Source organism: Neophocaena asiaeorientalis, unplaced genomic scaffold (genome assembly GCF_003031525.2).
Source record: "Neophocaena asiaeorientalis asiaeorientalis breed wild unplaced genomic scaffold, Neophocaena_asiaeorientalis_V1.1 scaffold86, whole genome shotgun sequence".
Taxonomy (NCBI): Eukaryota; Metazoa; Chordata; class Mammalia; order Artiodactyla; family Phocoenidae; genus Neophocaena; species Neophocaena asiaeorientalis.
Window position 1 is genome coordinate 5,769,431 of NW_020175039.1, and position 24,983 is coordinate 5,794,413.

The 24,983-nt window shown below is 39.5% G+C and overlaps 2 protein-coding genes across 4 annotated transcripts in view; one reads left to right on the forward strand and one right to left on the reverse strand.

Moving 5' to 3' along the window:
- The window catches only part of CNOT9 (CCR4-NOT transcription complex subunit 9), a 28,434-nt gene extending 13,541 nt beyond the window's left edge, over positions 1-14,893 (reverse strand). The window contains exons 1-4 of the mRNA XM_024763314.1: positions 14,757-14,893; positions 4,921-5,100; positions 2,650-2,765; positions 626-735 (exon numbers count right to left, since the gene is read on the reverse strand). Of these exons, the coding sequence (XP_024619082.1) occupies positions 626-735; positions 2,650-2,765; positions 4,921-5,100; positions 14,757-14,780 (430 nt within the window). The 5' untranslated portion in view covers positions 14,781-14,893. The remainder of the gene's footprint in view (positions 1-625; positions 736-2,649; positions 2,766-4,920; positions 5,101-14,756) is intronic.
- A 493-nt stretch (positions 14,894-15,386) lies between these two features.
- Positions 15,387-24,983, forward strand: part of USP37 (ubiquitin specific peptidase 37) — an 89,027-nt gene continuing 79,430 nt past the window's right edge. For 2 of the 3 annotated variants that reach the window (XM_024763168.1, XM_024763169.1), the window contains exons 1-4: positions 15,387-15,542; positions 19,557-19,652; positions 22,163-22,236; positions 23,879-24,103. In XM_024763168.1, the coding sequence (XP_024618936.1) occupies positions 23,948-24,103 (156 nt within the window). In that variant the 5' untranslated portion in view covers positions 15,387-15,542; positions 19,557-19,652; positions 22,163-22,236; positions 23,879-23,947. Of the gene's footprint in view, positions 15,543-19,556; positions 19,698-22,162; positions 22,237-23,878; positions 24,104-24,983 lie in introns of all 3 variants that reach the window. The other variant, XM_024763167.1, reaches the window with a different exon arrangement.

A 24,983-nucleotide genomic window follows, 5' to 3' on the forward strand; every position in this document is an offset into this window, starting at 1 on the left:
TATGTCGAGCAAAAACTATGAGAAAAAGACACTGAAAAACGGAAGGGCAATTTAGGAAAGAAATCTTCTTGAATGTATTTACATTTCACAAATCTAAAGATTTTCCTACCCTGGAGTCTAAGATCTGAAATAGCTGATATAGCGTTTTAGACACATCTCCCATAATAAATGTACATGGAAACATTAATTTGAGCATGCAAAAATTCAACGAGCTAAAACAGAAGGTAAATCCCTGGAATTATGGGAGAACAGCTCAGAAGTGACAAAGATGAAAAATCAAACCAAGAAACAAACTCAAATTCTTACTCCTGTAATAATAATCTTTTTTTGTTAACACTCTTGTTCTTTACTTTCCCTACAATTATTAAACATTTCTACATACACACTGAATTTAATCCCAAATGTTGGGTCTTATAGCCTTACTAACAATACTCAGAATGGTACTTGGTAAGAGCAATAATGTTCTGATATTCATTTATTAGTAAAAACAATTTATTAGACTCAACCCCGAAGACAAAAATGAATAACTGGTGAACAAAAGCTATAAAAGAACAGACAAAACACCTAAGACCACTATTATGAATGATGATGATTCCAGGCTTGCGAAACGATCCTAATAACTTACCAATAACTCCAAGACTGGTTAGCCGAAGATACTCAAAGGGACGCGTTTTGCTGACAGTGTGCAAAAAGGGGTACAAAAAAAGTGGGATGTGTGCTGCAAGAAATGCTGACCTAAAAGAAAAAAATAATCACATTCAGAGCCCAGAGTTAATTTCTAAGGATTCTGAACATTCCCAGGTGGTTAATTCTGTAAGGCCTATAACACTGCTTGACCAAGGCATCTCTAGGAAAGACTGTTACCGGTCATTAGTCTAGACCAGTGGTTCTCAGTTGGGGTGATTTTGCCCCCTCAGGGGCAATGTCTGGATATATTTTTGGTTGTCATACTGAAGGGATTGACATCCACTGGGCAGAGGCCAGGATGCTGCTAATCCTACAATGCACAGGACAGTCCCCTCTTATCCCCCTCCTCCCACCGCAAAGACTTAATCCAGCCCAAAATGTCAATAGCGTCAAGGCTGAAAAACCCTAGCCTAGACCAATGGTTAAGAGAACACACAATTTTCCCTGTATTCAGTACCAAGTACTTTAAAAACTGATAAAATATCCAACTGCAAGTTTTAAAAAATAGGTCATAAAATGCACTTAAGGGCCCAAGAGATTCTCCTAGATGCCCTACCTCATCTAGTTTATGGGTCAACAGTAATATTCACAGGTAGGAGCTGACAAAAACTTATAAACCAAGACAACAAAATAAGGCAGCCATTATCAAGGTTTATCTGTTATGCTTAAATACTCTTTTGGTTAGAGCTTTCAGATACACTAAGTATCCTAAAAACATTTCAATCTGCAGCTAATATGTTCAGCAACTAATATGGAATCAGTCTATTACTTTATATAATTTATAATTACACCTTACAGGAGAGCCAACACCCAAAAATTTTAAGAAAGTACTCTTGCATTTTTAAGTACTTAAAAGTAATTTTCTTAGCAATGTTTCTGAAGTTCCGAAAGGTCAGTGCCAACCTAGCACTCAGATTTTATAAGGAAAACTTGACAAAGAGAGGAAAGGCTTTAATAAAATGACTATTAAGTGCTTTAAGGCCATAAAAGTCACAAAGCAGATTCCTGAACAGAATCTCCCCTTTCTTAATTTGTCAGATATAGCAGGAAGGCAAAAGTGTCTCAATTTGAATGCCAATTCTCATTTATTACAGAGGTTGCCTAAAATCCTGTGTTAAAAAAGATTCTGAAGCCAAATCTGGCTTACTATGTGAGAAAAAAGTACTGAGTCCAAATACTAACTGAACTCCTACTAAATGCCATGCACTGTGCCTCATGCGTGGCACAGTGACGCCTACCATGGATTCAGGAGGGAGAAGTAGCTGTATGCCTGACCTTTCCTGAGAGGTGACCACCAATCCTTTAAAGTTCCTTGCTACCAATGGGTAAAAAGTAAATAAGACAATGGAATACTATTCAGACTTAAAAAGGAAGGAAATTCTGACATATGCCATAATATGGATGAACCTTGAGGATATTATGGTGAGTAAAATAAGCCAATCACAAAAAGACAAATACTATAAGATTCCATTTATAACGAGGTACTCAGAATAGTCAAAATCATAGACGGAAAGTAGAATGGTAGTTGCCAGGAGCTGGGGGGCAGGGGAATGGGGAGTTATTGTTTAATGGGTATAGAGTTTAAGTTTTACAGGATGAACAGAATTATGGAAATGGATGGTGGTGATGATGGCACATTATGAATGTATTTAATACTACTGAACTGTATACTTTAAAATGGTTCAAACGATAAATTTTACATTATTTATATTTTACCATAATTTGAAAAGGCAAAAAATTAATTATAAAAGAACATGTTAAACAATACCATATTGTTACTACACTAAAATCTGGTGAATTAGAGACCAGAAATTCTTGAGGAAAAAAAAAAGTAAAAGAAGAGTCCCGAAGATCCACACCCACACACATGCACCCTACTTGCATGACCCTCCTCTCATCATTCAGAAGTTAGGACCACATTCAACACAAACCTCTACCCACACACTCATTCAAAGTATTTACCTGGTTTCTGGGTGTGATGCTACACATTGCAATAATGCCAGAGCGTTGCAAACTCTGTTAGACTGGTGTGCTGTCAAGGTGGGTGGGTTGATAGATGGATAAATATTTACAATTTCCTAAAAATGGAAATCAGCACCAGATGAACAAGGAACAACTTTAATTCCCATGGTATGAAAGCAAACAACTTTAATTCCACGTATCCTATAAGAAGCGAACCATTAAAAGAGGGGGAAGAAATAAACAATACTCCTATCCTTTCATCATAAATATACCTGACTGAGACTATCTGAGACATTTCTACATATATCTCTAGGAAGATCTCTATGGAGGCAACTGTGGTCAACCATACTTCCTCCTATATCCTGCATCACCTGTTGAGGCTTTCACTTGAGGGACTCATATTTATAATCCCCCCTTTTGTCAACACCTTACTTTTAGTTGCAGTGATGAGATAGCTAGCCAGAAAGTGTTAGTAAATCAACCACAGTGACTCACAAAAAAGTTTCTGTTTGGTCAGGTAGCAACTGCAAAAAGGGGGAGATAAGAACATGGGTATATGTGTGGGGATATGTACAAACAGCAGGGAATATATGTATTCTCCGCCGAAAGGCAATGATTTGCTGAACACAATTCCATTTATCTTTTTTTTTTTTTTTTTTTTTTTTTTTTTTATAAATTTATTTATTCATTTATTTATTTTTGGCTGTGTTGGGTCTTCGTTTCTGTGCGAGGGCTTTCTCTAGTTGTGGCAAGCGGGGGCCACTCTTCATCGCGGTGCGCGGGCCTCTCACTGTCGCGGCCTCTCTTGCTGCGGAGCACAGGCTCCAGACGCGCAGAGCTCAGTATTTGTAGCTCACGGGCCCAGCTGCTCCGTGGCACGTGGGATCTTCCCAGACCAGGGCTTGAACCCGTGTCCCCTGCATTGGTAGGCAGACTCTCAACCACTGCACCACCAGGGAAGCCCTCCATTTATCTTAATTGTAAAACTTTTACACAGAAAATGTTCCTATAAGAAAGATTAGTTTCTTGGGTACGTGTTGTAGGGACAGAATATGAATTTACTTAACAGATTAAAAAAATTGATCTAATTATTGGGAATTATGGACAATACTTTAAAGGATGATCATTCTATCTTGGTTCATAGGACTATACCGTATCAATTTATTCCCCACAAATGACCGTTCTGGTCAGAACCAAATTTCAGCTATTTATTCTTCAATGTACAAGAATACCCACCTTTAATCCTACAGCTGTTATACCTTTATCTTAACATTTTCTTTCCCCAGAATATACCTTTCAGTTCTTATACCTTCCTTTCCATCCCCCCCACCATGTAGTAAATATTATTTTGTAGCACTCCTAAAGTTGTGTTTCTCAAAGTGTAGCTCTTACACCATGTACATTGGAATCACCTAGGTGTGGGGGAGCTGCCTGTTAAAAATAGATTTTTCATCTTAGACTAAATATATCAAATCTCTTGGGTAGGATCCAAGAATCTGCATTTTAACAAGTACCTTAGACTTTTCTAAAACAGATTCTTACAAATGCTAACATTAAAAAATATATATACATTCTGGGACTTCCCTGGTGGTCTACTGGTTAAGGCTCCGTGCTCCCAATGCAGGGGGCCCGGGTACGATCCCTGGTCGGGGAACTAAGATCCCACATACTGCAACTAAGCCCGCGCACTGCAGCTACTGAGCCTGCATGCTCTAGAGCCCATGCACCGCGAGTAGAAGAGCACGCATGCCACAACAAAAAGCCCACGTGCTGCAATGAAGACCCAGTGCAGTCAAAATAAATAAATAAACTAATTAAAAAAATAAAGTTTAGGACTTCCCTGATGGCGCAGTGGTTAAGAATCCGCCTGCCCAGTGCAGGGGACATGGGTTCGATCCCTGGTCCAGTAAGACCCCACATGCCACGGAGCAACTAAGCCCGTGCACCACAACTACTGAGGCTGCATGCCACAACTACTGAAGCCTGCACGCCTAGAGCCCATGCTCTGCAACGAGAAGCCACCGCAGTAAGAAGCCTGTGCACTTCAATGAAGAGTAGCCCCCGCTCACCGCAACTAGAGAAAGCCCCCGTGCAGCAATGAAGACCCAACGCAGCCAAAAATAAATTTATATTAAAAAATAAATAAAGTTTAAAAAAATAATAAAAAGAAAAAAACCATCCTACCAAAGTTTTCATAATCATTTGGGCAAAGACAGAGAGATACAAGTGCGATAAACAGGAATGACATGCAACTCATGGATATATACCCACCTGTAAAAGTGCTGCAATAGTACCAAATGAATGCCACAGCATGGGTGCAAGGTCAGGAACAGATTCTCTCTTTTTACTTAACTCCAGCAAAGCATTTTCCCTTGTCTCAGGACTGGACAGCTCATTGATCCACTGATAGATCTTTTCTCTATCCACCTGAGCCAGTGCAGTAGGCACAGGCTTCAAGTGAAAACAAGAAAGTAAACGTGAGTTTCATTAGAGTCAAATCAAGTCTTACTCTGCAGTAGCCTTTGGAGGGAACATATTTTTTGTAAATACTAGGGGAGCTTTTCTAAATACATATACTTGATGTAAATGAATTAAATCTATCGAAATCTAAAAGGCACACACTCTTTAATAATTTCATGTTTAGAAATTTATCCTACAGGTCTACTTGGGCTGTACTGAAGATATACCAGAATATTTACTGCTGCACTATTTTAAAAGCAGAAAACTTGAAGTCTATCAACATCTATCAATAAGGAACTGGTTAAATATACAGGGGTACATTTTTATATGGAATACTACATAGCCCCTTAAAAAAGAGTTAGCTCTATACTGTGCTGATACTAAATAAGAAAAAAAAAAAACCCAAAAAGGGTGCAGAACAGCATATACGCTTCCATTAACACACACATATATTCTTATATATTTATGTAAAACATTTCTAGAAGTACACATAAGAAACTGTTAACAGTAGTTACCTCTAAGGTTGGAATCTATATGGGAGACCTACTTGTCATTGTATACAATAAAATCTTCTGCATGTAGTTTAAACTCTTTTTTTTAACCATGTGCCTATGATGGTTTTTGAAAGAAAAAGCCCTCCCCCACATTGCTCTTCCTTCCCCAGTAATTCCAGCATCCCCCTCCATGAAGCAGAAAATCTACGTAATTTGGAAAAACTCCCCCCTCTAATGATTCTTATACATATTGTACCTCCACCCCTCAGAGATTCATTCATTCCTTACTCGTGTAGGGACTATATAAACAGAACATGCTTTCTTTATTGTGCTAAAGAATCTCAATATTCCAAAAAATTTGAGCACTTCTATAATTCTTCACATTTGTCAAACAGGCTTGTACCTTGGTTAAGTCCCTTAACTATTCTTATCTGGAAGATAAGATGGGAAACCAGAAAAATGATAACCATTGCTATTTCTGGCTCTAAAGTCCTAACAAATTCATGGTGATTTCCATCCCTAGCCCAATATTTTCTCACTTAATTTCCCCCCAAACCATGAGGAATTATAGGGTAGGCAGACAGAAAAAAGGGATCTACACTTACAGATGAAACTACTAATGCTCAGAGGAATTAACTGGCTCAATTCACCCAAGTACAAAAGTTGCATATTCCAATCTTTCTTGAACCATATTACACCAGCTTCTCAATCTATGCACATGTTCCCATTACACCTTAGTGTGATAGAATGATGACCTACCCATCGCACAGATATAAAAATGAGGAACAAAAAGGAAAACTGTGTTTGCTGAAGAACAGAATGAAGTCTAAGATGGACTTTGAGGAGTAGTCACGTTTACTCAAGCTGAACAATTGCCTTCTATAAATGGAAGCTTGATTAGAAGCTTTTAGTTTAACGTTTATCATTTCTCTTGCTTGCTAGAATGAACCATAAGGTGTTCTGCTAAACAGACTAAAATACCATGTAATTTAAGTCCTCTTTAAGTGCCTCAGAGTAATCTGCTAAAAGTTGCTTTGTAATTCCCATCAGTGATGCTCCTCAAGAAAACATAGGCCCCTAAATGATGCAGAAGGAATAGTTTTCCTGCCCTCCGCTCCCAACAGCAAAAACAGTATGGTCCAAGCACTTGACTTTTCTATGTTGCCACAGATAGGCCCTTGACTTTAAAAATTATTTTGGAAATGTAATTCCCACCAGAAGATAGGATATGTTTACATTTAGAGTATTACATCACCTTAAAAGCTCAGTAGAAACAAGGGCTAAAATTTTAGCTTTGGGTTTCCTGCCCACAGTCTCTTGGATGACCCACAATCCTAAAGAGGGCCCCACAGATAATGCTCCAGCAATATAGTGTCTATCCTGATTAGTCATTACTCATTCCTAGAGGCCTGTCATCCAGACACCACCATCAGTAAACTCCATCACCCTCTCTAAAGCCAATGTGTGACTTGTACCCAGCACCCTGTACCCTATCCTGTCCTGGGGAACCCTAGGTGAACAACGCCAGGCTGCACTGGTAGACACCAGTCAGCATGTTGTGGCTTCTGAACACCAGGTCCTATCTCCACATATGACGTTTCCAGAGCTGGCTTGACTACAGCAGAGGAGATCGTGCCCCTGGAGCGGTGCTGGCACTCTGGAGGGTCAATATCTGGTGCCTACTTGGGTCCCTAAGGCCATGACCACCTGCTGCCAGTAATACTACAACTTCTGCAGCCTCCATTGGACTTTAGTTCTAAGAGAGCTATGGACGTCAGGTAGGTGGTAATGTGGCCCTCAGATATAAGCTTAGAGATGAGTTCTGCAGCCACTCTAACAACCAGAAGGCAGTTAGGGCAGTTTGGTACCAGGAAATGTCTGAGGTAGGGACCCTCCTTTTCATCACCCCTGGTGAATTTTGCCCCAAATTTAATAGGAGGAGTTAGTTTAAACCCACTGAATACCTATTCGTTACCGGATGAATACAATTATTTCTTAAAATAAAAGTGAGAGCTCACATACATAGTGCTTACTCTGTCAGGCACTGTCTTAAATAAATACTTGTCATTACCACCCTCATTTCATAGATGAGAAAACTGAGAAGTTATTTAAAAGTTAAGTGGCAAAGCCTAGGATTTGAATTCAGGTAGTCTGGCAGCAGATTCCATACTCTTAACTGCCTTGCTAATGCTGCTTCTCACTTGCCTGAAAGATTAGGTCTGATCTAAACACAACTTTCCAAAAAACTATTTCCTGTGACCTAGACAAAAGAGATAGGAAATATATAAAAATCTCAGACAAAAAAAAAAAAAAATCTCAGACAAAAATTAAAATGTTACTGCTGTTAGTTCAGCAGAATCTGAAAAACAATCAACACCCATGAACAATATCATTGATACTAAGAGAAATTCTCTACTTATTGAGATTATGAGGTACTTAATAACCATCATTTTAATGGGAAAAGTCAGTGAAATAGTTTGACATAGTTCCCTATGTCAAATCATGGCTCAGATGGGCATAATTCAGCTAGTGATAACCACCAACACACACACACACACACACACCTTCCCTACCTACATCAACAAGTAATTTTATAACACACAAGGCAAGTTAGTTATTTTGGAGAATAAAAAGGAAGTATTTTTGCTCTTTTTTTTTTTGGCCGTGCTGCTTGCCTTGAAGGATCTTGGAACCCGGGCCCCAGCAGTGAAAGCGCCGAGTCCTAACCACTGGACTGCCAGGGAATTCCCATATTTTTACATTTTGAATTACGCACTGATTTCTATATTAACTTATATTACCAGACGACTGATAAAATACTTTGGACTTCATCCCTGAATAAAGCCCCAAAGCACAACTCCAGCATCTTACTAGATCTTGATGGTAATAAAAACCCCAAATGCATCTGACTCTCCTTCTGAATCCCAAAGATCATTTAGGCACACCTGTCCCAAAAATGTTAGAATCTGAAAATTGATGCCTTTCTAAAAGGGAGTGGGAAGTAAAAGAGGGGGTGGGGTAGATGAGGAAAGAGAGGGAACTGTATTGTACTTTTATTTATTTATTTATTATTATTATTATTTTTTTTTTTTTTGGCGGTACGCGGGCCTCTCACTGTTGTGGCCTCTCCCGTTGCGGAGCACAGGCTCCAGACGCGCAGGCTCAGCGGCCATGGCTCACGGGCCCAGCCGCTCCGCGGCATGTGGGATCTTCCCTGACCGGCGAACGAACCTGTGTCCCCTGCATCAGCAGGTGGACTCTCAACCACTGTGCCACCAGGGAAGCCCTATTTATTTATTTTTAAAAATTAATTAATTAATTTATTGGCTGTGTTTGGTGCTTGTTGCTGCACTCAGGCTTTCTCTAGTTGCGGCGAGCCGGGGCTACTCTTTGTTGTGGTGCGCAGGCTTCTCATTGTGGTGGCTTCTCTCGTTGCGGAGCACGGGCTCTAGGTGCAAGGGCTTCAGTAGTTGTGGCACGCAGGCTCGGCTCCAGAGCGCAGGGTCAGTACTTGTGGCACAGGGGCTTAGTTGCTCCGCGGCATGTGGGATCTTCCCAGACCAGGGATCAAACCTGTGTTCTCTGCATTCTCTGCACTGGCAGGCGGATTCTTAACCACTGTGCCACCAGGGAAGTCCCTGTATTGTACTTTTAAAAAGCATGGTTTCATTGAATGATCACAGCACCGTGGTTATAATCCTCATTTTACAACTGATGGAACTATGAGTAAACGGTGGGCAGACTTCCTCCTCCTCCAATTCTCTATTTAAAGATTACCTCTAAAGATTCCTAGTTCAATTGCTATAATTCTTTAAATTTATAATTTACTAATACATTTCTGAGGCTGTGGCTGATACAATCTACCAGCACACACCGTCCAGTGGCAGAGAAGCAAATTTATCTGATTTCCCTTTTGGAAACTACCTAACTTAAACACATTAACAATAACGGCAGGATACTACCACAAAAGCAGAGGGTAGCATTTCTTGAATTGAAATCTCTAGATCTTTTCCTTAGAAAAATACACAATTTCAAACTGTTTTGCACATAATTTATTTTTACCTAAAATTTATACATAATTTCAGGGAACTCATAGATCCTGCCTGTACCCCTTTTACAGACCTAGAATTAAGAACATGTTGTCAAGTTTAAGAATAAGAAAGACCTTGGGAATTCCTTGGTGATCCAGTGTTTAGGACTCTGACCTTCCACTGCAGGGGGCCCGGGTTTGATCCAGGGATCGGGGAACTAAAATCCTGCAGGCCGTGTGTGGTGCAGCCAAAAAAGAATTAAAAATAATAAGAAAGGGCTTCCCTGGTGGCGCAGTGCTTGAGAGTTGAGCCTGCGTGTCCGGAGCCTGTGCTCCGCAAGGGGAGAGGCCACAGCGGTGAGAGGCCCGCGTACTGCAAAAAAAAAAAAAAAAAGGAAGAAAGACCTTGATTTGCAAGTAACTACACAAGTACATAACTGGAATGCACACTGGATTGGGAGCTAGAAGTGGCTTCAAAACAGTTTTGCCATTTTTACCATTGTGTGACCTAGAATAAATCATTTACTTTTCTAAGCCTCCATTTTATCATTGGTTATATGAGGGAACTAAATTAATTATCAAAGTCTCAGCTCTAAAATCTCAAAAGTTTCTTTCTTTAGTTACAAGTGAGAGACTAATCTAACTGGCTACAAAAAAATCAATTTGGGCTTCCCTGGTGGCGCAGTGGTTGAGAGTCTGCCTGCCGATGCAGGGGACGCGGGTTCGTGCCCCGGTCCGGGAAGATCCCACATGCCGCAGAGCGGCTGGGCCCGTGAGCCACGGCTGCTAAGCCTGCGGGTCCGGGAGCCTGTGCTCCGCAATGGGAGAGGCCTCAACAGTGAGAGGCCCGCGTACCGCAAAAAAAAAAAAAAATCAATTTTACTGAGGTACACTTTGCATACAACTTTTAAGTGCACCCATTTAAGTGTACATTTCAATGAATTTTGAGAAACCTATATACCCAAGTAACCACCACCACAATCAAGATACATTACTGGACATTCCATTATCCCCCCCAAATTCTCTATACTCCTTTCAGAAAACCCCACACACAGCCCTCTACTATGGACTAGGTTTGATTTTTTCTAAGAACTTTTAATAGGAGACAATGTTTACTGAAATACTATGTGCCAGTCACTGTGGATTACCTCAAATTATTCTCAAAATTCTAAGAGGAAACAGGTTCAGGGAGGTTTAATATACTGAAGTTTACACAAGCAAGTATATGGCAGAATTACATTTAAACTCTAGTCTACTCTCTAGAATCAGTGAGTCCTACTTTGTCTATAGGACTGAAATCACAAATATTCCTCCAAGTTGAAGAAATTATTTAAGAACCCAATACAGAAGTTTAAGTTTGATATTCTGTTACAGTTGGATTTGAGTAAATAGTGGGTTCAATTAACATACCCAGAGGTAAAGTCATTTATGAGAAGTCTGATTTGGACTATTAGTTATCACCCTCAACACTTCCAACGTCAAAAACAAGATCAATTACATGTAACTATATACTTTTAGCTATAACCTACTTAGAGTCAGTGGTCCTTTCAACAGATGTGTTAAAAAATGTCTGTACTATCAACTAGGAGGGACTCATTCTCCTCCTTCCTGTTTATTGGTTTGTATGTGGAAAATGTATTTCAAGTAACATTTTTCTTTCAGTGAAGCTTAAGACATTTATCAAAGTGAGTCACCAATGGTTAACTCCAAGTGTCACTAACAAAGGGTACTGATAGTTGGTCTTCCACTTCTGAAAAATCTTAACAGAATGTGAAAAGAAGATATTTAGAACTTAGAAAAGATCCACATTTACCCATAAATGGGAAAGAAATATGATCCCCCCTCTTGAGTAAACTAAAAAATTGCTGTTGATGGCTCTCTTAAACAGAAAATGGCCAAATCTATCAATAAAATTTCATGTTCGAGGACCAAAACAGCTGTTGGTTTTCTTATCAATGAATACATGATAGTGAATAAAAAATGGAATTAGATTGAAATAGAGATTATTTCTGGTCTGGAGATGACTCAACACGTGGCTTTGAGTGTCTACATAATGATGATATAACAAGAAAACACCTTTCTTAATAGTGCCACAGGGAAACACTAAATTAGCTTAACTATCCTCATATCTTTATAAAATACGGGCCAGAATGTTCTTCAAAATAACTTTTTAAAAATAGAAGTGAATAAACAAAGAAAAGTTGGTTAATTTGCTTAAATCTTCAATAGGAGACAGCTGTCTGAATTAGATCCTTCAGAGTGCTTAATGTTCTTTCTACTTGCCAAAGAGGAGGGGTCTAGCACTGCTTCAGCGAAGAGATATAAAATGACTAATGCAGCTGCTGGTTACATGGAAAGTGAGGAAAAAGCAAGGGTTTAAGGATGTCAGAATTGCCACTGGAAATTAGTGGGGAAAAAAAACAAAAAACGAAGCATACCCAATGCACCTCCTAAAGGTTTACGTTTGGCTGTTTTAGATCACTAGTATAACATTCATTACAAAAGACCCATTGTATGTGAAGATCTGTGGTACTATTAAGCTGAAGCAGTCTTCAAGGTCCATAACAGGTGATTTGTTACTTTGCTGAGGCAGGAATTAGAGTCCCAAGGCTAAAGTCTGGGAGCAAGTCTTTTAACCAATGAATGAACCTAGCCAACCACTGAGCACTCTCTTATTCTTATTTAAAACAATCCTGTGGGGTATTTCTGTTTCTATTTAGTAGATGTGAGAAAGAAATTACATTCTGTGATGGCAATAATGAAGATGTTAAGATGTATTCTGCAAAGAATGAGAAGAGTCCACTATACTACAAATTGCTGGCATAATAAAATACTAAAGAAAAGAGTCAAAATTTAAGACACATCCCAAATGATCTCAATTCTTCCATCTAGTGAATAACATCCTGCATTCGTATGTGATCACATTCTCCTTTGATAGTACTATCTCCCTAGCTGAAGTGATTTACTTGTTATTTAAAAAAAGAAATAAAGATACACACAAATTTTCATCATTAGACAAAAAGTAAGCATCTTCTCAAGCTGTTTAGATTACTGCAGGCACTGCTGCATGTATTATTAACTCCTCAATTTCTAGTGAGGGATATATACCATTAGTGTCCCTTTACCCAGATCAGAATAACACAGGCAGTTTAGCCTAATGGAAGGCATTAAGGGTTGGGAAAGAGGTGGCTCAACTTTTTTTTGCTTCAGATTCACTAACCAAATATTCCAGTGAATGAGTGGTACAAATGAACTTGTCAGAGCTTTTGTGTAGTCCAAACAGCATAACAGGTTAAAAAGTATCAAAAGCTCAATTTCTAAATAAAGGTAAGGCACTATAAATTTACTTGAAGAAACACGTACTGAGTTTTTAAGTAATGAACCACAGCTCTAATATCTGTTCAAAAGATGTATTAGGGAGCAACTGAAAAGGAACTGAATAGGTAGAGTCTGGGGAGGCACAGGGGAAAGAGCAGCTTGGTATCAAAGCCTAGAGAAGACAATCAGATTTTGAGAGATGAATAAGCCAACCTTAGCAGAATCCTTTGTTTAACCTGCCCCCCTCCTACCAGCAACAACCTCATTTTCTGACTAGCTTCTTCCCATATTACATGTAAAATCTGGAAGAAACAAAAAAGCTGGGGAAATTGCAGTCACCTAGTTAAGAGATATATAAAAGGTACCTCTCTCTGTGAAAAGTTACAAACACTTTAGAAACTTGGTGCCAGGAGGCAGAGATGCCACTTGCCCTGGAAATGACAATGCTGTCTATAGCCTAGTCACACTCAGCTCACTTTCTGACTTCAAAGTTGAGGCAACTTTTGTCCTCTATTTAGGATTTATGTTATTTTGCCTGGTAATGCAACTTAAGTATATTACTCTCTCCTTAAGTCACTTCACCTTGGTTAAACTGAAAAAGTTGGATGGGCATTCAGAAGAATATGCTCGAATCACAAGATCCTGTCTGCTCATTACGGCTATTTGCTCTCAGTAGTCACCTCCCTCATCTATACGGCGTCATTCAGCAAAATATTTCAGCCCTTACTTGGTGCCAGGAACTGACTTGGCACTGGAGTAACCATATAAACAGGACCCACATGATCCTTGTCCCTGACCTCAAAAGGGGGACAAATAACAAACAAGTAAATTAATACAAGAATTACAAATTGGGATCAATTCTTTGAAGGGTACTCTAACAGAGAAAAGTTGGGGGGTTACAGAACTACTTTAAATAGGGCGGTCAGGGACGGCAACTCTAGGGAGATTTAGACAGAGACCTGAGGGAAAAGGAGCCGGACACCCACATGGGTGTGTGTGTGTGTGTGTAAGAGATGCAACCTGGAGTGGAAAAGCGTTAAGTAGAAGAGATGTAACGGCGGCCAGTGTAGCTGGAGCCTGCGGAGCAAGTGACAGAAGAGACTGAAAACCTGGGTAAGGTACATAACGTTCAGAGGGCCTTGTAGGCCAAGGCAAAGAGTCTGGATTTTCTCTCAATGCAATGGGAGACCACAGGATTACTTCACATAGGTTAATTTACACTATCTGTTTTTCTTGGTAAAAGATCTCGCTGGTAAAATGAGATGTGTGAAAAAAGGTTTTAAGCGCAGAGAACCGTCAGTCGGACATGGTAACTATTTGCTTCTCCAGGTCTCGGATTTTGCATCTGTGAAGCAAGTGGTTTGAGCTAGAAGCCATTTCCTCCCCGCCGCGATGTGCCTAAGCAGGGAGCTCCAAGAGCACGGGCAGTGTCAGGCGGACTGCGGAAGTCCCCTCGCCCCCGCCAACGCCAAGCACGGAACTGGCGCCCTGAAACTGTTGGTCAGCGAAATGAATCAATGAATGGCCCGTCTGGGCCGCGAGGGAGGCGCTCCAGCCGCGGGACCAGGCCCCGGGGCCAGAAAAGAACGCGCTACGCGGCGTCAGAGGCCGCGGGAGCTGGCCGGCGAGGAAAGTGGGGGCCGGCTCCGCCACAGCCAAACGCGGCGAGGAAGGGGGCCGGGGCTTCGCGGGTTGAGGGCAGGAGGAGCAGGACTCCCAGCCCGACACAGGGAGCTAGGAAAGAAGGCCGAAACGCGGGGCTGAGGAGGCGTTCTGGGCCCAGGCTGGGCGGCCCAGTCACTTACCGCAGTCGTTGCCAGACTGTGCATGTTGGGAGCGGCCGCCGCTCTCCTCCCACCGCCGGACACGCCCGACCCGCGTCCCAGCTTCAGCGCCTCTGCCGCTGAAGCAGATAAGCCGCCACAGCCGCCATCCGCCTCCGGCTGGCTCCGCCCCTTCGCAGCCCCTCTGACCTTTCACCCCTGACCCCGCCCACACAACCTCTTCCCGCCTCCCAGCTCTTGGAGCTAACAGTTCTAGAGTTTGTCCTTTGTCCCTTAAGTTTCAGGACAGGAAGGACATCCGCCACCTACTAGTCCCCGCGTCCCCGGCTTGGAGCAGGTATCTCCAGAGAAGGGCGTGAACTCTGACCCTTCTCCGGAGGCCAGTGAAGGGCGGGAAAAGCCGGGCAGTCCCGGGAGGACAAGTAGTGCGCATGCCCAACTGGGCTGAGTAGGAGGGAAACGGTGGGAGGGCGAAAGTGAATGTAGTGGAAAGTGCGCATGCGTACTACGGTCAGGGCTGGGGCGAGACTTCGCTCGGCACTGGGGCGGGGCGAGGGAGTAGAAGGGGCGGAGCTTTCAGACTGGCGCGCACGCGCTTCATCTGCTCGCGTCGGGTGTGCGTGCGTGCGTGCGTGTTTGCGTGTGGTCACAGTTCCCGCCATCAGCCGCTCTCCCTGACTGGGGGAGCGAGCGGCCCCTCTCTTTCGTGCCCGGTGTCCCTTCCTTCCTAACCCCCGGCTCCTCCCCCTCCTTGAGGACTTCGTGCTTCCGGCAGGCCTGTCCGAGGCTCCGGACTCGCAGGCACAGGTAAGGTGGGCCCGGCGAGCGTCTCAACTGAGCCTTTTTACCCTGGCGCCCCAACCCTGGCTCCCCTAGCTCCCCCGGCCCAACCACCCCGTGCGGTCCGCCCACTTGGCGTTCACTCTTTTGGAGTTCGCTCGGCTGCTGCTCAGCCCGACCCCATCCTCGCGACGCCCCCTCTGGCCTCACAGGTACTCCACTTAGGTCTTTCCCCAGGCTTTTCCTCTCCTTTGACCTGGTCTTTACCGTCACTCGCTCCCTCCGCGACCCGAACCTGACCCCTCTTTGCTAGGGGCTGTTGTCGTCCGCCACTCGTCCCTTAGAGAGGCCTGCTATCTCTTCAGGTGACTTCCGTTGCCGCACGTCCATCAGGCCTTGGGATATGATACTGTTTCACTCTCTTGGCTGTTCTTCACCTTCTCTTTCCTAACCTTTTCTCACTAAAAGGCATGATTTATATTTTTTAGTGCCTTTGGTTGGTCCCCATCTCTAGCCATCAGATCTGGTTGTCAGGTTTACCTGTTTTAGGTCATGATCCGTGAAAGGAAATGATAATTGACGACAAAATTCTGTCTGAAGAGTTGACCTGTAGTGGTTTTGTAATCCTTTCAAAATTTAGGCTCTGTGTAAATACCTTTTTTGGGGTGGCAGTGTCTGACAAGTCTCTAACAGGAAAAGCTATCAGAGGATGTCAAGTAGGCAGTTGGGATACTGGGTTGGAGCTCAGAGGAGAGCTCTGAGCTGGATATATAGGTAAACGTATATAATATGTAGATGTCATTTGTCATGTTGATAGTAATTGAAGCTATGGATGTGGATGAAATTACCTAAAGAGAGTACAGTGCTAGAAAAGAAAGACCTAGGATGGAGCACCTGAGGGATTCTTGGTGTTTAGTAATCGGATAGAGGAGTACAAGTCTTGTAGAAAAGGTAAAGGAAGTTATCAATAATGTTGAATTCTGCTGAAAGGTAAAGTTGAATGAAGACTGAAAGGCCTGTTGACATCAAAGTAATTGATGATCATAGGGAGAGATGTTTGATGGAGTAAAATGGTTATCTGTGTTCAGTCCTAGGTTGTTCTCCTTTTACTCTTCCCTTCCACCCTGTGCTTTAAATTCTACCTGTATATTGATGAGAAGTTTTATTTCCAGCGTGTTCCTTTTGTTTTCAGCTCAAGATCTAAATAGCTAACTGTCTGCTTGACATCTCAACTTGATTTTTTTTCTTAGGAATTTCAAATGTAACATGTCTGAAACCAGTCTTAATTCTCTCCATACGCATTTCTCTTCCGGTATCCTGTTTCATTAAGTGGTGTATCCATTTATCCATTTACATAGTGTAGAAACTTGAAAGCCCTCATCCCATGTATCTATACCCTCTTCAGGTTCTGTTTATTCTTACTTTCATTATATGTCTTGAATATATTTCTGTACATTTTCATTAGCACTTTTCTAGTTCAAGCCACAGTCCTCTCTCACCTGGACTTAATGTTTCCTATATTCTCATCTGTAAAGTGGCAATAATAGTCACCTTATTGGATTGCTATGAGGATTAAATTAAATAACCATGGTAAGCACCTGATGTAGAGTAAATAGCCAGTGAGCATTCATTGTTGTTGTAATTGTCGTTATAAGCCGAATCACTTCAATACTCTCCTGTCTGGTTGTCCTAATTTCTTTCATTCTTGCTCCTTTCACTCTCTTCCCCAGACCCAAACAAACCACATCACTTTTCCATTCAGCAGTAACACATCATTTCTCTGCTTAAAAACCCACCCCGGTCCTTAAATCAGGTACCCTATTATAATCTTTCATCATGCCCGAACTTTATACCATTTTTCAGAACTTTTAATTATATATTTACTTGTGTGATTATTTAAAATGTGTCTTCTACTAGAATATGGGTTAGGAACTATTTCATTTCTATTTCTCAAGAATTTGTTAAATGAATAAATAAATTGGAGCTTGCTATAAGAAGCATCATGTCTTTGGGAAACACCAGCTTATTGATATTCTTGTCATCTGATGACAAACATCTTTTTTCACTCTGCAGACAAATTAAAGGACACAAAAGACCAAAGGGTTTTCCAGCTTTGGATGATTTTACCCATTCTTATGTCATAGAATCATTCAGATTTTAGACTCTTTGAATTGGAGATAAACTTTATCTAGGTCAACTTCTCTCTTTACTTTCAGCGACCACACTAATTTTATCTCTTTGTGCATTTGTTTTATGGCTCTTTTTAGGAAAGAAAGCCCTTAGAAATCAGAGCAGTGTTTATATATTTTAACAACAGGTTAAACTATGAGACCAGTGAAGATGAGGTTTCCAAAAATATATAAAGGAAAATTCCATGTTTAAGTAAGTGGTTGGTGGTAGTTATGGAAGAAAATACTAAAATTTAATAATTTGTGTGTGTAGAACGGGATTTATGTTGAGAAATTGAAAATTAAAAGTAGGAGTGCCAAACACAGAAGCATTTGGATTTATTTTGTAGATAGTGATGAGCTGTTAAAAATGTTTGGGAGAAAGTTTCAGTTAAGCAAGATGAATAAATTCTAGAGATAAGCTGTACAACATTGTATCTATAGTTAACAATACTGTATTGTACACTTAAACGTTTGTTAAGAGGGTAGATCTCATGTTAAGTATTCTTACCACAGTAAAATAAAAAAAATTTTTTTTAATGTTTGGGAGGGGAATTAGCATCAGTAGCACATATTTTCGCATTTACTAAGTGCCTGTTATTTTGTTGGGAGTACAAAAGAAAATAAGACAGGGCCCCTCCACCCTCCCCCTGCCCCCTTTAGAGAGAAAGTTAAGGAGACACACTTTAGTTGGTAAGAGATAAAAAAGAATAGTTCTTTAGAAAGGGTATTATAGGGTAAAGGATTTATTGGATAGAAAAATCTTGAGAGAATGGAGACTGGAAAGTGGTTGCTACAAATCATTGGGGATGCAATAAGGTAGTGGTTAAAAACATGGCTTCTGGTGCTAGACTTAGTTTTGTCTCTTACTGACTCTGTAACCATGCATAAATTACCTGATCTCTCTAAGCCTCAGCTTCCTCATTTGTAAAATAGAGATACTAATAATCCCCATCCTTTAGGATTATTGTGATGATTATGAGATATTGCATGTATGGTGCTTAGTACTGTGCTTAGTAAATGTTACATAATAAATATTAGGTGGGAAGAATGGCAAAGTGATGCATTTCTGAATTAGGGTAGTAGTGATGGAAAGACTGTTTTAGATAAATGAGAATGAGGTTAAAGCTGATGCTAAGATCTTTTTGTCTGAATGACAGTGGAAGGACAAATGCAGGGAAGTCTGGGGAGTCTCTTAAAGAGGGCGTGGACTGTGTCATGTTCACATGTGTATCCCTAACACAGTGCCAACAGATTGGAGTAGCTCAATAAATGATTTTTTTACCAAGTGAACAAAGGAGTTTAAAGTTGATGTTACAGTATTCAAGAAGGCAGTGAGAAATGTTTGGGTAGAGCTTCAGGGAAAGTTGAGGCTTTGAGAGGCCTAAATTTGGGAAACAAGCCCATGAAGATAGTTTTGAAAGAAAAGTAAAAGCCAAGTTTACCCACCTTTTGAAATTTGTATCAACACATCATGGAAGTGGTATTTTAAGATTTAAGACATCCAGTTATGTAACAATGTTTATAAAGTCAACAAAGGATATATTCTTTTTTTCATTGCCTTCTTAGTTTCAAAATGTAGCAGGAGTAAATTAAACAAGACACAAATTGATGAAGGTGCGTGCTCCTGGAGTCCCTCGTTTTCCACAGCAGATAATATCCCTAGAGTTCTGTTGATTATGTGTATGTGTGTATATGTGTATCTTGAGCATTAAATGTTTTCTATAAAGTAATTTGTGGTTTTTAAGTAGTCAAAGGGTTAATTTTTGTTGTATAAAATTTTGTAACAAAATTTTGTTGTATAAAATTGTATAAAAATTTTAATTTTGTAAATGAATTTTTTTAAAAAAAGGCACACTTACATTTTCTTTAGCTGAGTTGATGGCTCCCGGAGAACTGGCATAGCTGCAGAATATGAGTAGTTCCCCAAGAAGAGCGCATTGCCTTTGGCACAAGGATCAGAATAAAGGTGAATTGTTATTACATAGGGTTTTTCAGTAAAAGTCACTGAAAAGTAAGTAATGTTTTTATTTTGGTTATATGTTTCCAAGAGTATGCAAACTGGCAAGAATTGACAGTTTTCTTCTATTTTGTAGTAAGAGTTTTGTGCTTTAGCATGCTTTCATAAACCACAGAATACCCTCCGGATAAGAATGTTTTCAAAGAAGTACCTAAAATATGAGCATTTAAATAACTGTAGAGGGTATAGAAACATTTTTGCCAGTGTGGTTGATTGAGCTTTCATAGACTGCTCAAAATTGAACAGTAATTTTAACAATAGTGAAGAAATTTAGGGAATGGGGAATCTCTTTGGATGTACTTAAAGAATAATTGGTTTTCCTTGTACTTTGTTTTCCTAATATTGCTTTGATAGTGAATTAGCATTACAGAGTTCAGTGAAACCTTGTCTTTGTCCTAGGTTCATAGAAAGTTTAACTGTTACTGGATCATGCTAGATACCAAAAAGGAAACTTAGTGTTCTTTCTCTTAACCAGGTAGGGCAAACCCTGATAATATGATCAGTGTACAAAAGTAAATATAGTTAATTCATTTAGTGCAAGAGCAGATAATGGACTAGCTTGAGGCATTAAGAAAAAATCTCATTGATTCTGCCAATTTTATGTCCTGTACCTTTTAGATTTTTTCTCGTAGAACAGAGATTACTAGTAGAAATGGTTAAGAAAATGTTCAACATCTGATGTAAAATTTTATACAAACCAAAACTCTGCATCAAAATGTTTGAGAATTATATCTAGAGAAATCATGTATTACATATAGAGAGAATTATATAGAGGGAAACAGAAGTAATCAATAAAGTTTTTTTATTGAACTTTCATATCTTCACCTCCAAATCTTGTTAAATAATCTAATTTTTAAAAATATGTTTTTGTTGGAGGAATTCAAGGTCAATGTCCTTACTTGTGTTTTGGTCTTTAAGGAAAGCACTAAGATAATTGGGTTTTATGTTATTCGCTTTTAATTTGGCACCCTGACATAAGGAAAGATGAGGTAATTTGATAAACCTCTTTCTTTAAGTGGAGTTTCTTCATTGAACAATAAATTATATGAATCCCAGTTTAGGCAAGTTTACTAATGTTTTTTGTTTTAGCATTCTGTAACTGCATATTCTTGTTTTTCATAAATGATTTTTCTCTCATTGAATCTTTACAAGATATGTGGACAGCTTTGCATTTAGGAGAAATTCAGATGCACATAGAAAAAGCCTATATGTAGTATTCAGAAGAGGAGGTATACAGTGCAGAGTGATACTCTTGTAGAGAGCTTAGTAAACATAATCCTATATCAGCCATATAAAAGGGATTTATGGTTCTGGTATCTGCTGCTGTATATTTTAACAGTAAATCGAATAAAGTTGATAGTGCTGATTTGTTCATTATTCTTGAATAATGAGTTTGTTTCTTGTGTGCCAGACACTGTCCTAGTGGGGATGCAAAGATTAAAGAACATATTCCCTGTCTTCAAACAGCAAAGTCTAGCTAGAGAGAGACAAAGAGGTAAATAGACAGTTTATAATACAATATGGTAAATGCTCTACTAGAGGTAAGCACAGGGTACAACAGAAGAGAAAAGTATTCAATGCTGTCAGTGTGGATATGGGGTGAGAGAAAAAGTGAAAGATAGCTAGGAAAGCCTTCTTAGAGAAAATAATTTCTAAATTGAGTTTTGATTTTATAGCCAGGAGAAGAAAAAAAGGGGGGTGGTGGGGGATGGAGAGAGTAGGTAAAAATCCTGCAGAGGTAGACCGCAGTGTGTGCAAAGGTACAGTGGCTTGAGAACATATGCCTTTTTTAGGGAAATTGTAGGTAGTTCAGATGGCTGGATTTGGAGGGTTTGTTGGGGATAGAGAGGTAAGCAGGGCCTGGATCATGAAGAGTGTTTATGCCATGTTAATGAATCTAGATTTAATTGTGAGGGCATTGGGGAGCTGTTGAATGATATTGAAGAGAGTGATGTGATTTGACCTGAAGTTCACTATAAAGATCTCTGGAAGGTATATGGAAGTAGAAATGACAACCTTACCTTCCATTTCCAGTCCAATACCAATAATCATCAAGAGAGAAGTCAAAGATAACTCATGTTTCTGGCATGGGCAACTGGAGTAGGAGAGGGGCCACATATTCTTGACAGTGCTGAGAGACAGAGTGGAAAAAATCTCAAGGCTGTATCTAAATGATGAAGCACCAAATTATTAATTGTAAAAAAAAAAGCATTACAAACACATTGCTGGCCCAGATTTTGTAGTTACTAGTTTGAGCAAAATGTCACATTAACAGGTCTGTAAACAGTAGTGGCCTCTATTACTTTGATGGATTCATACACCCAGCCAATTATACTATCTGAATCTGGCCACAATTAGGCACTCAAAAAATTTGATGAGATGAGTGAGTAATATAGTAGAGGACTTACAACGCATAATACCTTTAACTATTCAAAGTGTTTTCCTATCTCTCTTTAAAGTTATTCTTAGCTGTTTGATGTACAGCACCTAGAGGCCTCGAACTAGGATTCCCCAGGCTGTATTCTACCTACAGGTGGGTTTTGTTTGATTTGTGGCTTTAAAAAATAAGTTTGAATTCATTGCCCACAATTTAAAATAGGCAGTTGACAGAAAATTTGGATGTCATTTTCTTGAAGAATTAGATGATCTGGCAATGCTAGGTTCACTTTCTACATGGCAAAACCGGCTAGATTTGAGTAGCAGTTTTCATATTCTGCCTGCCTAAATCATTTGTGTCACCTACCTGGCCTCTATAGGCAGTGAGTTGGTGACCCTTGTTAACAAGTTATTTGTCTGGGATCTTTGGATAAAGAGGTGTTGCAGACAAGGAATAAATTCAGAAAGTGGACAGTAATTCCATTCATATTGAAGCTGCTGCCTGTTGAGTGCTTAATGTGTGTCATTTCATTTAATATTGCAACACTATAGCATTTTCATATTCCTGTTTTACAGTTGAGAAAACTAGTTGTTAGGAAAGGTAAGTTACAAATTAGTAAGTGACAGAGCTGGCTCTTGATATCTAGATCTAGTATGCTTTTCCTTTGTACTTATACTACTACTTTTAGCTTTTCTAGTTGAGCTGTTTAGGCAGAGGCAACGTTTAATGATTTTTAATTTATTAAATTATAAGCAAGAATCTGTATTAAAGGCAATGTTTTTAGAGATTTGAAGGCTACAGTATAAGTTTTGTTTTAATTTTAGATGATTGCATATATGTGTATGTGTGTAACACACGCACTATTTGATAACATTTTTTGCTGTTACTGTAATTGTATTTACTTGCTGACATCTGGTAAGCTGGTTTGAAGAGTCTTAGACATTCTATCATTTCTGTAAGTATCAGAAGTTCACTTGGGAAATTTGAATATTTGTCAAACATAAAATTGGTAAATATTCTTTCCAAGGATGGTAATATTAAGCATAAATGGTAGGTGGATCTTAGGAACAGGGTTTTTTTTTTTTTGGTTAGGCTGTTTTCCCTAGAGAATAAATGATTTTCTGAAGTAATATAATTCTTTAGGTTAAACTAATTTGATTATTCTCACAATTATTTATTCATTTAAACTAATTTGATTATCCTCTCAATTACTCATTATTCTCACAGTTATTTATTATTTATTCACATATGGATATGTATAGACTACCAACTGGTAGAAAGAATTATTTGGTGATATGATTTGATGTTTTGCTAGGAACTCAATTCTAACAAATGCAGTCAGCTGACTGAAAATATTTTTTTACTTATATTTGAAATTCAAGATCCTTTAACATCATGAAGGAAGGTAAAAGTTGCTCATATTGCCATGGGCACTCACTGAGAATGGAATCTTTAGTATTCCTGATTGTCTTGCCTTTCGTGGCAGTAGTATGGCTGTTAATGGTACAAAATGCAAAATTTAGGCACTGATGGACACGGGTACACGGCAAAGGAGAGAACATGTGCAGAAAAAATAAAAGGTGGGTAAATTCAGTCACTGAATGTCAGTGACTGCTTCATTTGTTTTTCTTACCTGTGCCATCCAGCTAACCAAAGCCTTTGAGGATACTTAGTAAGAGGTAGTTTATTGAAATGGAGAAAAGGACATAAGATGGTTCATTAAATGTTCTCTTTCAAACTCTTGTTTTAATCACTAGTAAATTGTAACTTATTATTTTATTTTATTTTTCTTCCTTAGAATCTGTCAGGTGAAGGTATATTTTTTTCTTTTTAATTTGGCTAGAAGCAATTTATTTTTAAAGAAAGTATGTCTCCTCTGAAGATACATGGTCCTATCAGAATTCGAAGTATGCAGACTGGGATTACAAAATGGAAAGAAGGATCCTTTGAAGTTGTGGAAAAAGAGAATAAAGTCAGCCTAGTAGTTCACTACAATACTGGAGGAATTCCAAGGATATTTCAGGTATTACCAACTTTTGATTTGGAATAGATCTTCAATCACATCCTTTAGTGAATAGCTGTTCTGTGCCATACTAAGTATCATGGTAGCCCTCCTAGATTACTATTTCTTGCTTCTTATTTCCAGGACACTAATACTATTAGGTATATATATTATAAATTATTCAGCAAAATGGTTGATGGTGTATAATAAAGAGTAGGAAGTAGTCACCATTATTGAAAAGAAAACTGGTGGGAGGAAGCTGAAAGGAACTGAGTTTGGATACTATCTATCTAAGCTATGTTTAAAACCACATTAGGATAACTTCAGTTATTTTTCCCCCCTCAACATATATGATAAATTCATCACCATTTAGTGTTAGCTTTTTTTTTTTTTTTTTGAATCATTCCTTAAGCCTTTAACTTAAAACATCCCTCAAGTTTTTGATTTAGGGCCAAGTCCTGTCTTTTGAGTTTAGGGCCTCCCATTAGTGCTTTGCATCCTACTTTTCATATAAGCCACACCACACGTCCAAGGGTTTCACAGTCATTTTGTCTCAGTTTCTTTAAAGTGGAGTGAGATCTTAAAGACATTTTGTGAGGCAATCAGATTTTTCCAGATTTAATGATGTTTTGCAGTTGGGTCTCCCACACCTAAGTCGACAGTACATTTTTAGTAACTCACCTCTAATGTGCCTTTCCCAGACATTCAACGTGGATCTTATAGAAACAACTTATCTCTTTTGCACTCATATTTCTTTACTTTAAGTAACTTTAATTAAATTGTGTAATTACAATGATAGGAAGAACTAGCATAAATAGCTTTGGGAACAAACAGATTGACTTTTGGTGAGCAGACAACTCCACTGGTGAGAGTGGCAGGGTGCAGGCCTGCTAGAGTAGCC